Source organism: Conger conger, chromosome 13, assembly GCF_963514075.1.
Source record: "Conger conger chromosome 13, fConCon1.1, whole genome shotgun sequence".
Classification (NCBI taxonomy): Eukaryota; Metazoa; Chordata; class Actinopteri; order Anguilliformes; family Congridae; genus Conger; species Conger conger.
The window spans coordinates 1,162,231-1,177,906 of NC_083772.1; the positions used below are offsets into that span (position 1 = coordinate 1,162,231).

The 15,676-nt window shown below is 50.0% G+C and overlaps 1 protein-coding gene across 2 annotated transcripts in view; it reads right to left on the reverse strand.

Annotated features, from left to right (window-relative positions):
* Positions 1-4,260: 4,260 nt before the first annotated feature.
* si:dkeyp-97b10.3 (NACHT, LRR and PYD domains-containing protein 1b allele 2) overlaps positions 4,261-15,676 on the reverse strand; it is a 20,079-nt gene continuing 8,663 nt past the window's right edge. Inside the window, exons 3-14 of one of the 2 annotated variants that reach the window (XM_061217471.1) lie at positions 15,221-15,253; positions 13,922-13,969; positions 13,614-13,655; positions 12,868-12,903; positions 12,554-12,601; positions 12,055-12,098; positions 11,757-11,815; positions 10,612-10,829; positions 9,971-10,221; positions 6,547-6,675; positions 5,137-5,272; positions 4,261-4,482 (exon numbers count right to left, since the gene is read on the reverse strand). In XM_061217471.1, the coding sequence (XP_061073455.1) occupies positions 4,331-4,482; positions 5,137-5,272; positions 6,547-6,675; positions 9,971-10,221; positions 10,612-10,829; positions 11,757-11,815; positions 12,055-12,098; positions 12,554-12,601; positions 12,868-12,903; positions 13,614-13,655; positions 13,922-13,969; positions 15,221-15,253 (1,196 nt within the window). In that variant the 3' untranslated portion in view covers positions 4,261-4,330. The remainder of the gene's footprint in view (positions 4,483-5,136; positions 5,273-6,546; positions 6,676-9,970; positions 10,222-10,611; positions 10,830-11,756; positions 11,816-12,054; positions 12,099-12,553; positions 12,602-12,867; positions 12,904-13,613; positions 13,656-13,921; positions 13,970-15,220; positions 15,254-15,676) is intronic. The other variant, XM_061217472.1, reaches the window with a different exon arrangement.

A 15,676-nucleotide genomic window follows, 5' to 3' on the forward strand; every position in this document is an offset into this window, starting at 1 on the left:
AACTAATGTAGCATTAACTAATGTGGTTGTTAACTAATCAACTACTGAGAAATTAATCTGTCCAGCTTCCTTAAAACATCATTAATTAATGTTGACAACAACATTAGCTAATGCCAATTCATACACGAATGAAAAAAGTTAATGCATTTGTTAATGGTTAACCAATTATCAGTTTATCCTATGGTGTGTTAATACATAATATTCATGTAACTAATACATTAGTAGAAAGTAAATACGTTAACTAATAAAAACTTAATCTCATGCTCAATATATATGTACATCAATTAATGTTAACAACATTACTTAATGCGAATTCATGAACCCTTCTTGTAAAGTGTGCCCCATAAAGACATGTTTCAAGCATGATTCCGCAGTTCAGCCATTTAGAGTGGCAGCACCACGATGTGTCACAGGGTCTGTCCTGACACACTGGACAGAAAGTACCGGAGCTTCCGGTAACGGAGCGGTTTTATAACTACTGTTCCTCCTGACGTCCGCTGGGACCCATGGCAGCCAGAAGAACAGGACAAAAAAACAAAAACAAAACAAACTGGACGGATGAGAGGCGTGTTCTCTTCCTGGTGCGAGGTCATCCCTAATCTTGAGTCAAATTATTCGAAAATCCGTAGCACACCCGTGAATACCCGTGAGGACCCGTGAGGACCCGTGAGGACCCGTGAGGACCCGTGAGGACCCGTGAGGACCACTGAAAAACAACTGCACCAGAGAGCTCACTCTGCAGCGAGATCAGGCAGCATTTCTGCAGAGGGAGAGGGAGAGAGAGAGAGAGAGAGGGAGAGAGAGAGAGAGAGAGAGAGAGAGAGAGGGGGAAAGGGAGGGAGGGAGGGAGTCACAGTCAGAAACACACATTACACAGGGAGGAGCTGTGTGACAGCGGGGGGGGGCGTGTGACAGCGGGGGGGGCGTGTGACAGCGGGGGGGGGGGGCATGTGACAGTGGGGGGGGGCGTGTGACAGCGGGGGGGGCGTGTGACACAGGGCCTCACCGTGCAGCAGGTACAGTGGGGGGTGTGACAGGGCCTCACCGTGCAGCAGGTACAGTGGGGGGTGTGACAGGGCCTCACCGTGCAGCAGGTACAGTGGGGTGTGTGACAGGGCCTCACCGTGCAGCAGGTACAGTGGGGTGTGTGACAGGGCCTCACCGTGGAGCAGGTACAGTGTGGGGTGTGTGACAGGGCCTCACCGTGGAGCAGGTACAGTGTGGGGTGTGTGACAGGGCCTCACCGTGCAGCAGGTACAGTGGGGGGTGTGACAGGGCCTCACCGTGCAGCAGGTACAGTGGGGTGTGTGACAGGGCCTCACCGTGGAGCAGGTACAGTGTGGGGTGTGTGACAGGGCCTCACCGTGCAGCAGGTACAGTGGGGTGTGTGACAGGGCCTCACCGTGCAGCAGGTACAGTGGGGGGTGTGACAGGGCCTCACCGTGCAGCAGGTACAGTGGGGTGTGTGACAGGGCCTCACCGTGCAGCAGGTACAGTGGGGTGTGTGACAGGGCCTCACCGTGCAGCAGGTACAGTGGGGGGTGTGACAGGGCCTCACCGTGCAACAGGTACAGTGTGGGGTGTGTGACAGGGCCTCACCGTGCAGCAGGTACAGTGGGGGGTGTGACAGGGCCTCACCGTGCAGCAGGTACAGTGGGGGGTGTGACAGGGCCTCACCGTGCAGCAGGTCCCGCACCTCGTGGGGCACGTGGTCGTGCAGCAGTCGGTCCCGGAGGCGCGGCAGCGTGGCCCCGGCCTGCTCACGGCCGCGCCAGAGGGTCAGCATCCTGAAGCGCCGCATGGTGGGGTCCTCCTCGCCCGCCTGCGTCTCGTCCACGTCCTGCGCGCTCATGCCCAGGTGCAGGATCCCCACCTGCTTCCACTCCTTCCCCATCCTCATCGCCACCTTCATCAGCTGCTCGTCCGTCACCACCGGAGTCTTCCTCACCCCGTCTGCAGGAGCAAAGCCTCCGCTGCTTAGTCTGAACACACGCCCGCACACACGCCAACACACGCCCACACACACGCCCGTACACACACCAACACACGCCCACACACACGTCCGTACACACACCAACACACGCCCACACACACACCAACACACGCCCACACACACGCCCGTACACACACCAACACACGCCCGCACACATACCAACACACGCCCACACACACGCCCGCACACATACCAACACACGCCCACACACACACCAACACACGCCCACACACACAGGCCAACACACGCCCACACACACGCCCGTACACGCCCACACACACACGCCAGCGCACACACACATGCCCGCTGTAGGAACTACAACTCCCACAATCCCACAGGACAATTCCGCGACGTCCACCCCGCATGACATCTAGCTTGGTTCAGCCAATCCCGTAATGGCGGGGGCAATAAACTTTCCCGTATAAGAGCAAGACATGTTCTCAGGATCTTTCTCTCTCTTCTCTTCTTCTCCTTCTATTCATTCCCTTCTTCGATGCACCCTTTTTGGCCATTTGCTTCAGCTCATCTGCTCCGAGACTCGGACAGAGGCTGAATGCTGCACAGCGCACTACCAGGCCTACGGACACACCCAGTTACATTGCGGTAACTTTGTTGCCTATAGCGAGTGGAAACTGGTGTACGCGGAATGCTACATCAGTTTACCCCTGCAAAGCTCACCAAGGAACAACATCAACGAACCTTTCCACCCGGAAAAAGGAACATCCTTCCAACAACCGAGTGGACCAGAAGACAGCGCGCGGCTAAGACGCCCCAGCTTTGCGCACCTCTCCAGGACACACATTCACAGCACCATCGCGGCTCCTATAAGGACAGCACGTCTTTTGGATCCAGCAATGCGTATGGACTCAGTAAGAGAACAAACATTCGGGCATAGCCAGTGTTTAGTTTAGTCTTAACTGTTTTTGTGAATCTGTGTTCTATATTTGCCGTTTGAATGTATTTTTGTTAGCCATATATATACCTGAATTGATTCGCCGTCTTTCGCATATGTAATTAGAGTAAAACTACGCAAGTAGTCTCTTGTCACAGCTAACTCTATCACTGACACACCCAATTTACCTTTCCTTTGTCCAAGGAACGCACGCACGCACGCACGCACGCACGCACGCACGCACGCACGCACGCACGCACGCACACACACACACACACACACCCTACTAACTTCCCCTACTAACTTCCCGTTAGTTTATCTGTTCTGTGTTTGTACATTTGTTTAATAAATATATTTTATTAAACCTGGCGTCTGTTTTGGCGTCACAGACATGAAAGCCGAGTTAAAGCAGTCTTTCGAAGAACTTCCAACCTTCAGGTTATCGGTATGTTTAATCATTAATATTAGTTGTTTTAGTTATTAATTAAAATACTAAATTTGTGGTTAGATATTTCTGATAACAGTAATTTTATGAGACTTTTTTAATGAGACTTTTTGCAGTTATACTGCTACATAACATTAACTGGCGCCCCGGTTTCGTAGAGAGTAAAATCCCTACATTTATTTGGCGGCCCGTGCGAGGACCCTACGCCCGCAAACACACCAACACACGCCTGCGCACACGGCAACACACACGCCACTCCCCAATCTGAACACGCTGCTCGCAGAAGTAAAGTGCAATTACTTATTTGAATGACAAAACTTTATTCAAATGACATGCCCAAGTTCCCATTGGTTTTCCCACTGGACATGAGCAGACACTAATAACACTGTCAGGGTGTAGCCCAGAGGCTAAGGTACATGACTGGGACCTGGAAGGTTGGTGGTTCAAGCCCCGGTGTAGCCACAACAATATGCAAAGCGATTAGACTAACTGTAAGTCACTTTGGATAAAAGTGTCAGCTAAAGAACAAATGATTGTAAGTGATAAAGAACAGACAGGATAAGGGAACAGATCACAGACAGGAACAGAAACAGAAACAGAAACAGTACCTGAAACATCTCTGTGTCTGGCTCTCTTACAAGCCAACGCTTCTTCTCCTGACGAGCTGCTGCTTCGCTTGCGACCCCCTGGAGGAGGGTCAGAGGTCACAGGTGAGCAGGACAGAGGTCAGAGGTCACAGGTGAAGGGGTCACAGGGATTCAGCAGCCAGATAATTAATCCACAGACTTAAACACATAAACACACCTGCACACCCCCCTGTCTATGGCTGTTTCTCTGCACAGGCCAGGTTCACACACGGGGGGGGGCACGTACGTACCCCCCCCCCCCCAGAGGCTAAGGGGCCTGACTGGTGACCCAGAAGGTTGGTGGTTCCCCAGTGAGGCCACAATAAGTTCAGTGCCTTTGAACCCACATTGCTCCAGGGGGGATTGGCCCCTGCTTAGCCTAATAAATTGCAAGTTGCTCTGGATAAAAGCAGTGTATATAAGTGTAGTGTAATGAAGGCAGAGGCAGAGGCTCCTCCCCTCCACACAAACTCACCTTCAGGTCCTCGCTTTGGTTTCTCATTGGCATTCATGTCCTCAAAGTCTCCTGTGAGGAACACACACACAGACTCACCCAGAGCAGACTACCACACACACACACACACACACACACACACACACACACACACACACACACACACACACAGCGTCTACACACACACACACAGCGTCTACACACACACACAGCGTCTACACACACACACAGCGTCCACACACACACACAGCGTCTACACACACACACAGCGTCTACACACACACACAGCGTCCACACACACACACAGCGTCTACACACACACACAGCGTCTACACACACACAGACACACAGCAGGTACCCTTTGATGTGGCCTTAGCATAACAACATCAAAACCACAATAGCTGTTAATTCAGTTACACGCAGGGTATAGATTCATTTTCAACCAATGATGACTCCCATCATGTGATCCCTTAATACAGGGATATGGGTAGAGTTAGGGTTTGGGTTAGTGGTTCGGGTCAGTGCCTACAGTGTTAGGGTTTGGGTTAGGTGTTAGTGGTTTGGGTGTCAGGGTTTGGGTCAGGGGTTAGGGTGTTAGGGTTTAGGTCAGGTGTTAGTGGTTGGAAAATGAAGAAAGATGTGCAGGTCCACACCAGGTCTGAGTGATCCAGGCCTGTACAGGTGAGTGCAGGTGAGTACAGGTGAGTACAGGTGAGCAGGCCCTACCCTCTCGCAGTGTGGTGCTCCACACGGTCTGACCCGACTCCGCCTCCACCAGCGACAGCTTGAACGGAGGCGGCTGCTCGAAGAAGACTTCAAAATAACTCTTCATCTTCAGCACAGCCTGCGTGAACCTCAGACACTGAGACAGGAAGGGGGGGAGAGGGGGAGGAAGGGAGAGAGGGGGAGGGAGAGAGGGGCGAGAGAGGGAGAGAGGGAGGGAGAAAGAATGAAAGGGAGGAGGGGGAGGGAGAGGGAGGGAGAGAGCAAGGAGGGAAACAGGCAGATGGATTGTTGTGTTGTAGTGATTTAATACATTGGAATTTGGGGAATTTGGTTTTAAGCGTGGCTGAGCCTTTCATGGACTGGCCAGTGAACTCGCTCTTAATCAGGCATCATCACACACGCCATGTCATCTCATTACTGCTCTGTGCCTTCCTGCCTTCAAAGCACTGCCAAGGCACCTCCAAAGACACCTTCAAAGTACAGCGACCGTTCAGACAGCGAGACAGCCAGACGACAGCCCTCGGACTGACACAGGCCGACAGTGACTGACAGACGGTCAGTAATGCCAGTGGAGTGGTCAATAGATGTGGGTCAGTAGTTGGAGTGGTCAGAAGATGTGGATCAGTAGATGGAGTGGTCAGTAAATGTAGGTCAGTACATGGAGTGGTCAGTAGATGTGGGGCAGTAGACAGTGGTCAGTAGATGTGGGTCAGCAGACAGTGGTCAGTAGATGTGGGTCAGTAGATGGAGTGGTCAGTAGACAGTGGTCAGTAGATGTGGGTCAGCAGATGATGGTCAGTAGACGGTGGTCAATAGATGTGGGTCAGTAGATGAGTGGTCAGTAGACAGTGGTCAGCAGACAGTGGTCAGTAGATGTGGGTCAGTAGACAGTGGTCAGTAGATGTGGGTCAGTAGAAGGTGGTCAGTAGACGGTGGTCAGTAGATGTGGGTCAGTAGATGTTGTGGTCAGTAGACAGTGGTCAGTAGATGTGGGTCAGCAGACAGTGGTCAGTAGATGTGGGTCAGTAGATGGAGTGGTCAGTAGACAGTGGTCAGTAGATGTGGGTCAGCAGATGTGGGTGAGTAGATGTGGGTCAGCAGATGATGGTCAGTAGACGGTGGTCAATAGATGTGGGTCAGTAGATGAGTGGTCAGTAGACAGTGGTCAGCAGACAGTGGTCAGTAGATGTGGGTCAGTAGATGTGGGTCAGTAGACGGTGGTCAGTAGATGTGGGTCAGTAGAAGGTGGTCAGTAGACAGTGGTCAGTAGATGTGGGTCAGTAGATGGAGTGGTCAGTAGACAGTGGTCAGTAGATGTGGGTCAGTAGACAGTGGTCAGTAGATGTGGGTCAGTAGACAGTGGTCAGTAGATGTGGGTCAGTAGACAATGGTCAGTAGATGTGGTCTCACCTCAGGCGTGATGTCCCCCTCGGGGTCGCTGGTGAGCTGGTACTTGCTCTCCTCCTGCAGCAGACATGTGGCGGGTTTGTCCAACATCACAAAGCGCTTTTTCGCAATGCGCACCTCTTTCTTGATGTCCTGAAATGACCAATCACAGTGTCAGAGAGGAGGGCACCTGGCTGGGAAGTGGAAGGGGTGGGGCCAAAGTCTGAGCCCCCCATGAACCATGGGGTTGACAGCAGAGGTGTGTATGCTGAATTATGGCTGTAGGTTTGCACATTATACATACACTCAAAGAGAAATGTGTAATTTATGTCATCTAAATAACAGCTGTTGCATACATGCTGTGCTTTAATGCATACGGCTGAATGAGTCATTGGAATGGACCGTGGCAGCGTTAACTGGTTGGAATGAGAATGAGCACACACGGCCCTCCCCGGCTCTGTGACTGAGACCGCTGCCCAACACACAGAGCGCATCAGCACTCAGAGAGCAACAGCCTGTCAGTCATGGATACAGGCAGCGTCCGCCCCACCCATTAATACGGCCAAATAAACAGCCAATTTCATTGGTGCAGGGGTCCGGTCCCGGAGAGACACAGGCAACACTGATCCCTCCTTTCACCTATAAAACCAAATAATACTTTGCACAGACTTGACTGGGTGCGTGATCACCAACATAAAGTACTAATCCAGGGAAAAAAACTTCGCTCAGCTAAAGATGTCTTAAAATTGCATTAAAGATCAATTGTTAAATTAAGAACTAAAGTGATGTTTCAGCATTAAGCCTTTTTCATTGAAGAAATTAAAGTAAATTTAAGACCTCTTTTGGTGAGCGGAGCCTTTTTTGTTCTCACCTCCATTACTGAGTTAGCTGGATAAGTGCACTGAGTAAAACCCACAGAGCAGGATTACTGAGTTAGCTGGATAACTGCACTGAGTAAAACCCACAGAGCAGGATTACTGAGTTAGCTGGATAACTGCACTGAGTAAAACCCACAGAGCAGGATTACTGAGTTAGCTGGATAACTGCACTGAGTAAAACCCACAGAGCAGGATTACTGAGTTAGCTGGATAACTGCACTGAGTAAAACCCACAGAGCAGGATTACTGAGTTAGCTGGATAACTGCACTGAGTAAAACCCACAGAGCAGGATTACTGAGTTAGCTGGATAACTGCACTGAGTGAAACCCACAGAGCAGGATTACTGAGTTAGCTGGATAACTGCACTGAGTGAAACCCACAGAGCAGGATTACTGAGTTAGCTGGATGACCGCACAGAGACAGTAAGGAACACAAATAGAGCAGCTATATACATCAACTAGTTATCCAACACTTTAAACATTTAGACACAAGCACAATTCCTTACTTATTCCTACTTCAAGTTTAAAAGAAAAATACTGTCACCGATTAACAGACCTAAATTCTTCTGTGCGATCGTACTTTTTGACAGATGAAAATAGTAGTACTTTTTAAAAGCATCACTGAAAGCGTCACTCTGGGATCTGAGCCCTGCGCTGTGAGGGGCAGAGTGCTGGGCGGCCGGACATGGGCGTGTGAGTCACAGTTTCTCCCGTCTGCACGCCGCACAGGAAGCGGCGCCTCGGTGCAGAAACCACACCGTCACGGCCCGAGCGCTCAGAAACTCTGCCGGAGTTTTTCTCTCATAAAAACCAGAGAGGGAGGGAGGGCTCAGCGTGAGGAGCGTCTGTAACGGCCGAGACCGCCGCCAGAGCCTCTCAGTGTCACAGTGTGGCTCCTCTCCCTCCCCCTCTCCCCCTCTCTCAGTCTCTCTCTCCCCCCCTCTCAGTCTCTCTCTCCCCCCCTCTCAGTCTCTCTCTCCCCCCCCTCTCAGTCTCTCTCTCCCCCTCTCTCAGTCTCTCTCTCCCCCCCTCTCAGTCTCTCTCTCCCCCCCTCTCTCTGCGTCTCTCTCTCCCGTGCTGTGCTCCCCCCTCCCCCTCTCTCTGTGTCTCTCTCTCCCGTGCTGTGCTCCCCCCTCCCCCTCTCTCTCTCGTGACCATGGCATTTCTGACCCCGCTCCATCGTAGTCAGTCGTAAGTCGAGACAAACATTGATTTATGTGAAATTGGCTCTGTAAAAATGTTGGCCATTTCAGGTTTTCATCTCCATTTTGTAGAACAATATCTTTGTTTCTTTAAAAAAAATAAAAATAAAAATAAAAAAACACACTCTTTAAAGCTTTTATACACAAGATGTCAAAGTGAAAGTAACACCACAGTTGTGCATTGTTTGGAGGCCAGCCAGCTTGTCACCGTTCACCAGTCACAAACAACCACAACACCTGCATTCGTGCCGACATGTTATTGCATTTGCTTTCATGGCCTGTATGTCTCAAAGTTTTAAAGGGTTTATACATAAGATGGTGTTACAGCTCCGTTTCTTCAGCCCAGTGTCAGTAATCTCCCAGCCTCACGTAACTCTCATGACGAAACAAAGTCTGGTGGCACTCAAAATGAAATGAGACACAACACCCTTGATATCTGGGTGTAGAGAGATAAGCTTGTTTCGTTAGAAAGCTTACATTCTCTTATTTTTATTAGTTTATAAAACCCAAAATATGTTTTGGGGTGAATTCAACTGATTTTGGCAGAGCAGGGCACTTTTTCAACATGGGTAAGTGAGGTGAAATCTGGTCTGAAAGTAAACACAGAGGCACGCGCACACACAGACAGACACAGGCACGCGCACACACAGACACAGGCACACACACACACACCAATGAGCCAATGTCACAGCAGTGTGTGTATATGTGTCTGCATGTGTGTGTGTGTGTGTGCTTGTACCTGCATATGTGTCTCTGTGTGCCCATGTGCAAGCTTGTATGCATGTGTGAGAGCGTGTGTGTGTGTGTATATGTGCACATGCATCTGTGTGTGTGTGTGTGTGTGTGTGCGCGTGTGTGTGTGAGCGTGTGTGTGTGTGTGTGTGTGTGTGTGTGTGTGTAAGCGTGTCTCTCACACATACCCAGGCTTCCTGTGCCACTTCCTCTTTTGTCCACCAAGTCTCGCCCAGCCCACAGAGCCTGGCAGCGTGAGATCGGGGAACGGAACGCACACATCGATGACACACTGTTACAGTAACGAGTCTGTCACCACACCGCCTCCTGAGAACTCCACTTCCCATGAGCCACCAGAATACATTCACACTGACCTCTGCCCTGTCGCACATTCAATACAGCAGTTGGATTTCAGCTCTCTAAGCTGTGGAATTCATCTTTATCAATTCAGTTTTCTGGTATCCTTGTATTCGTGTTGCATCTTTTCTGTTGGATATCGTCATATCCTGTAATCTGTAACGTGTCCTTGGGTTTGAGAAAGGCGCTATATAAATAAAATGTACTATTATTATTATGATTATGATTCTTTGAGCCGTGTGGTTCAGCCCTGCGGGGCGGCAGGGGCGGCGGCCGTACCTTGATGTCGGACTCGTTGTTGGTGGCGATGTAGACGTGGAAGGAGTTGGAGGAGCGCTGGGCGAGCTGACGGAACACCAGCACCACGCCGTGGTGCTCCGCCGGCCGCGGGGTCTGCACGATGGCCCCCACGGGGGACAGAGACGACACCCGCCACTTCACCCGCCCGCCGCCGTGATCCGACACCGCCTCCACCAGCCCCCGCCCGCCCTTCACATGCAGCACACTGAAGCTCACAGCATCCGCCGGGTCTGGGGAGGGCGGGGGGAGAGGGAGGGGGGAGAGAGGGGGAGAGAGAGAGGGGGGGGGGGGGAGAGGGGGGGAGAGAGAGGGAGGAGGGGAGGGGAAAGAGATAGGGGGGGGAGAGGGAGGGGGGAGAGAGGGGGAGAGAGGGGGGGGGGGGAGAGAGGGGGGGGGAGAGAGAGAGAGAGGGGGGGAGGGGAAAGAGATAGGGGGGGAGGACAGACAAAGAGGGAGGGTTGATGGATGTTCTGTATCTTTAGAAGTTTTACTTAAATTATACTTTCTCTGCTCATTTTTATATCCTGAGCAAAGCACTTTGTGAATATTGAGGACCCCAATACCCCTCCCCCCACGCCATTATAGTGTGGGAGGAGTCTGGGCTCAAGCCCCGCCCTTACCTGCCAGGCACAGCGAATGGGGGAGCTGGATGGCAGTGAGGATGGCCGGGTCACAGTCCACGTCGAAGATGGGACCCGCAAATTTCCAGGAGTCCTGCAGGTAGGCCCCAAACTTACTCCAGGAGAGAACGGAGTAGCGCACCTGGGCCTTCTGGGTAACCTCGAACACCAGTCCAGTGACGGAGCACTCATACACACCCTCCGCGTCCAGCAAGGCCCTGACAAAACAACAACACAGGAGACTGAGACACACAGCACACCCCAGCCCCAAAACTACCACTGTCAGCTCACTGCTCATGTGCTCACTTTTCGGAGGTTCAGGCCCTATCACTGCAAAATGGCCGTCTGAACAAGCTTCTTTTAGTCTTATAATAAGACTCATATTCGTGTATTCGCTTGTTTTAAGTTACCGTTTGCTTGACAAGTGAAATTTTCACCCCATTGGTAAATCTCAAAATGAGTCAAACTTTCTCACCTCATTGGCAGTTCTTATAAAGCAGTAGTCTTATATTTCAAATATGAAATAAGAATAATATACTTGTTAAGACAGACTTTGCTTTTAAAAATCAGGCAGCCCTACATTGACATTTGAGTCATTCAGCAGACACTTTTAATCCAAAGCGACTTACAAGTGCATAGGTTCTTCCACAAGTTAAAGCATCACATCCATAACTAGTAAATACACTGTAGAGTGAGGCCGTTTGTTCGTGAAAACCTACAGGACGGTAGATCTCAAGGAACAGGGTTGGACAGCCCTGCTCTATATTCATTCCAACTATCAAAGGGACACACAAGACTGAAGATATTTTTACAGTGTAATCATAAATGATTTAAAGATGGAGAGAGCGAGAGTACAGGTGTAGAGCTGAGTGGATGAGAGAGGTGAGAGGTGAGAGGAGAGAGGAGAGAGGTGAGAGGAGAGAGGAGAGAGGAGAGAGGAGAGAGGAGAGAGGAGAGAGGAGAGAGGAGAGATGAGAGATGAGAGATGAGAGATGAGAGATGAGAGATGAGAGAGAGGTGAGAGAGGTGAGAGGTAGAGGAGGTGAGAGAGGTGAGAGAGATGAGTTTGTTCCATAAGGCGGGTAACGAGAGGAGCCGCACAAATTAAGAAAAATTAAAAAGCGTTTCCTGGAGAGCACACTCACAGTAGTCTTCCTCGTGAGATTCTCCTGGGATTTACGCGTTCGAAGCCCTGGTCCTGTGACTGTAACAAGCACACGGACTTAAGATGGCACACTCCTCACCACAAGAGAATAACCTCTGCCCAAGATGTCAGTATTACTCCCAGATGTTAGAGCTGAATTATTTCTTTAGTATCTCAAAACATGCATGCATTTAGAACAAGATTCCTACTTCTACCACCATTTCAAGACAAACAAAGACTGACTGAAAACAGATTGACACACAGTGTAAATAAGAGTCTTATAGAAACAGGAGACGTACCTGCATGAGCTGGCACCTCTCACAACAGACCCTCCTCACAGCATCTGAAACACACGGGGGGGACGACGACACTCAAATTTAAAACGGGGACAGCCCTTAACCCTGACCTCACATGCACCAAGCGCAGGTTAACTCCAGTCCCCTGTTCCGCTCATTCATGCATCCAACCGCTGTCTGCTACAGGCCCGCACTGGAGCTGGCTTCGGTACGACAGACATAAACATCGTCGGCCCCATCCCTGGTGGTCTGAATCGTTAGGGATCAGAAACGGTCTGAATCGTTAGGGATCAGAATCGGTCTGAATCGTTAGGGATCAGAATCGGTCTGAATCGTTAGGGATCAGAAACGGTCTGAATCGTTAGGGATCAGAATCGGTCTGAATCGTTAGGGATCAGAAACAGTCTGAATCGTTAGGGATCAGAAACAGTCTGAATCGTTAGGGATCAGAAACAGTCTGAATCGTTAGGGATCAGAAACGGGACGAGATTTGGGCGTGTACCTGTCCCACTCTGTTCCTCTGAGTTTGGCTCCAGAACAGGATCCTGATCTGTTAAAAACACAAGGGGGGGGGGGGGGTTATGTAGTTATTAACATTAATTAATGATGGACGAATAGAGTAATTAAGCATGAAATTTACTTTCCATTAGTTAATGTATTTGTTAACCAACTAACATGGCAAACCATAGGATGAACTTAATCATTACAGAGCAGAACTGATCCTGTTCTACACTAAATCCACTCATTACAGTGCAGAACTGATCCTGTTCTCCACTAAATACACTCATTACAGTGCAGAACTGATCCTGTTCTCACCGTGCCTAGAAGCTCCTCCCTCAATGGCGTCTTTCTCTGAAGGAAAAAGAAAAGAATAAAATAGATGAAAACAGCAGCATTACTGACGGCTGGCAGGAGATGACTATCGTCGTCAGAATGGTTCCTAATGAAGTCAATGCACATGCCATCCACAGCATCACGGGTCAGGCAGACTTCTACTGCCACATTTCATATTTAGGCCAGCCTGGTGTAGGCACAATAACATCAGTGCAGCTGTTGGGCCATTGACCAAGGCCCTTAACCCCACATTGCTCCATTGGGGATTGGCCCCTGCTCAGTCTAATCAACAGTAAGTCACTTTGGACAAAAACGAGAGCCAACTAACTAAATTACACAACCACAGAGGACCAGGAAAGCAGCCTAGTTTAGATGGATGTGGGTCTCTAAAGATCCAGGAGTGTGTGGGAATCCAGTAGTGTGTGGGAATCCAGGAGTGTGTGTGGGAATCCAGGAGTGTGTGTGTGTGTGAATCCAGGAGTGTGTGTGGGAATCCAGGAGTGTGTGTGTGTGTGAATCCAGGAGTGTGTGTGGGAATCCAGGAGAGTGTGTGTGAATCCAGGAGTGTGTGTGTGAATCCAGGAGTGTGTGTGGGAATCCAGTAGTGTATGTGGGAATCCAGGAATGTGTGTGTGAATCCAGGAGTGTGTGTGGGAATCCAGGAGTGTGTGTGATTCCCATGTTGTAAGGGTCATGTGGACGGGAAGAAGAAAGGATTTATTCTTTACCTTCCTCTTCATCATCCTCAGCAGCAGCAGCAGCATCCCTGTCTGCAGAGAGGGAGGGAGAGAGAGGGAGAGAGAGAGAGAGAGGGAGAGAGAGAGGGAGAGAGGAAGAGAGGGAGAGAGGGAGAGAGGGAGAGAGGGAGAGAGAGGGAGAGAGAGAGAGAGAGAGAGAGGGAGAGAGAGAGGGAGAGAGGGAGAGAGGAAGAGAGGGAGAGAGGGAGAGAGGGAGAGAGAGGGAGAGAGAGGGTTTTATAAGTGGAGAGACGGGCAGATTCAGGGGCTGTGGGACTAACTTTTATACCAGAACTCACCTGAGCCCTCGTCCGCTGAGCTCTCCCCCGTGGACGTCTCTGTGCTGTCTGCTAGAACCAGAGCAGACATGAGGCAGGGTACAGCAGGGTACAGCAGGGTACAGCAGGGTACGGAGGTGAGGCAGGGTACAGAGGAGAGGCAGGGTACAGCAGGGTAAAGAGGAGAGGCAGGGTACAGCAGGGTACGGAGGTGAGGCAGGGTACAGAGGAGAGGCAGGGTACAGCAGGGTACAGAGGTGAGGCAGGGTACAGCAGGGTACAGATATGAGGCAGGGTACAGCAGGGTACAGAGGTGAGGCAGGGTACAGCAGGGTACAGCAGGGTACAGATATGAGGCAGGGTACAGCAGGGTACAGAGTATAAAGGCAGCCTAGTGGCGGTTGGAGGTTCAAGCCCCAGTGTAGGCATTGGGCGCTTAACCCCACATTGCTCCAGGGGGATTGGAGTCAGAGGAAGGCAGTAGAGTAGGAGCGTAGCACAGTGGAAAACTATCAAGATATTAAAGTATTGTATTATTGTATTAAAGTACATCTTTATATCCCCAATGGCTAGTTTACTCTGTAGAACGTCACCATAACACAGTATATATAGATGACTCACAGGTTACAAATACTACAGTCATTTTGTTAATGTTTCATAGTTGTGCAGTGCAGCCCAGCAGTGGGTGCAATTAAAGGTCATCGCTTTATACGCACGCTGTTAGTGAAATGAGTACTACCACCAACAAAACCTGACTCTTAATGCATGGCACTGGACTTTGGTCCTGGACTGACACAAGCCAACTTCAATTTACTCCACAGTCCACAGAGTCTGCCGATCTAAATTTAAGATGGAATGATCTGCAACAGTGTCTGAAATTGGACACACACATTTCATTCAATGATTTAAAATCTACAATTTCTTTTCTCAGTGATGCTTGTGCATGTTTTATTTTACTTTCTTGACTTCTTGTGCTTGACGGTATGGGTAATGCGTGTTTTAGACTTTGTTGATTTTTTTTCTCTGCTGGAGAGATCTTGATCTCAACCAGACCACCTGTTTAAATAAAGGAATTATAGGGTCAATTCACTTTGTAGTCTTGACTGAAGAGGTTTATGGTGTCAGTCACGTCTGGCGCTGGTGTAACTCGGGGGGAATGTACTCTGTGGATAACAGAGCGCTCTCATTTCTTAAATGAACGTAGTGCCAGTCAGTAACCCTTGGGTATGGCAGGTCAGAGCAGCGCATCACGTCTCCCCCGGCCCAAGGCTGCACGGCCGCTCTCACGCCAGACAGGACCGGCGGAAAGTACACACGTACCTGAGCCGCTGCTTTCGTTCTCACTCACATTTCCTGTTTCAGCAACGAAATGAAAGAATTACAGCTATTGAGAAATTACACCGTCAAACCATGCACATTGTGGCAGCAGCAGATTTGGGGGAGAGCGGGGGTTAAAGGTCAAACTTATTGTGATTCAAGGGAAAAGCACTGAAGTGAGGTCAACGTCCAAAATCTCTACACAGTTCAAACTTAGTCAAAACGTTTAGTTAAACAGAAACAGTGGTGCATTCTTAAGAAGCCCATTCTGACAAGGCACTGTGTGTAGTTATCTATCACCCAACCACGATAATATCGAGTGTTTTATGACTTACTGAACAAAGATCACCCCCTCACTTCAGCTGTGTTTCCAGAAAAATTTTAAACCAAACAAAACATTTCACATGCCCATGCTACACCACGGAGCAATTGGTGGGGTGCTTTTTGGTTATATGAAGA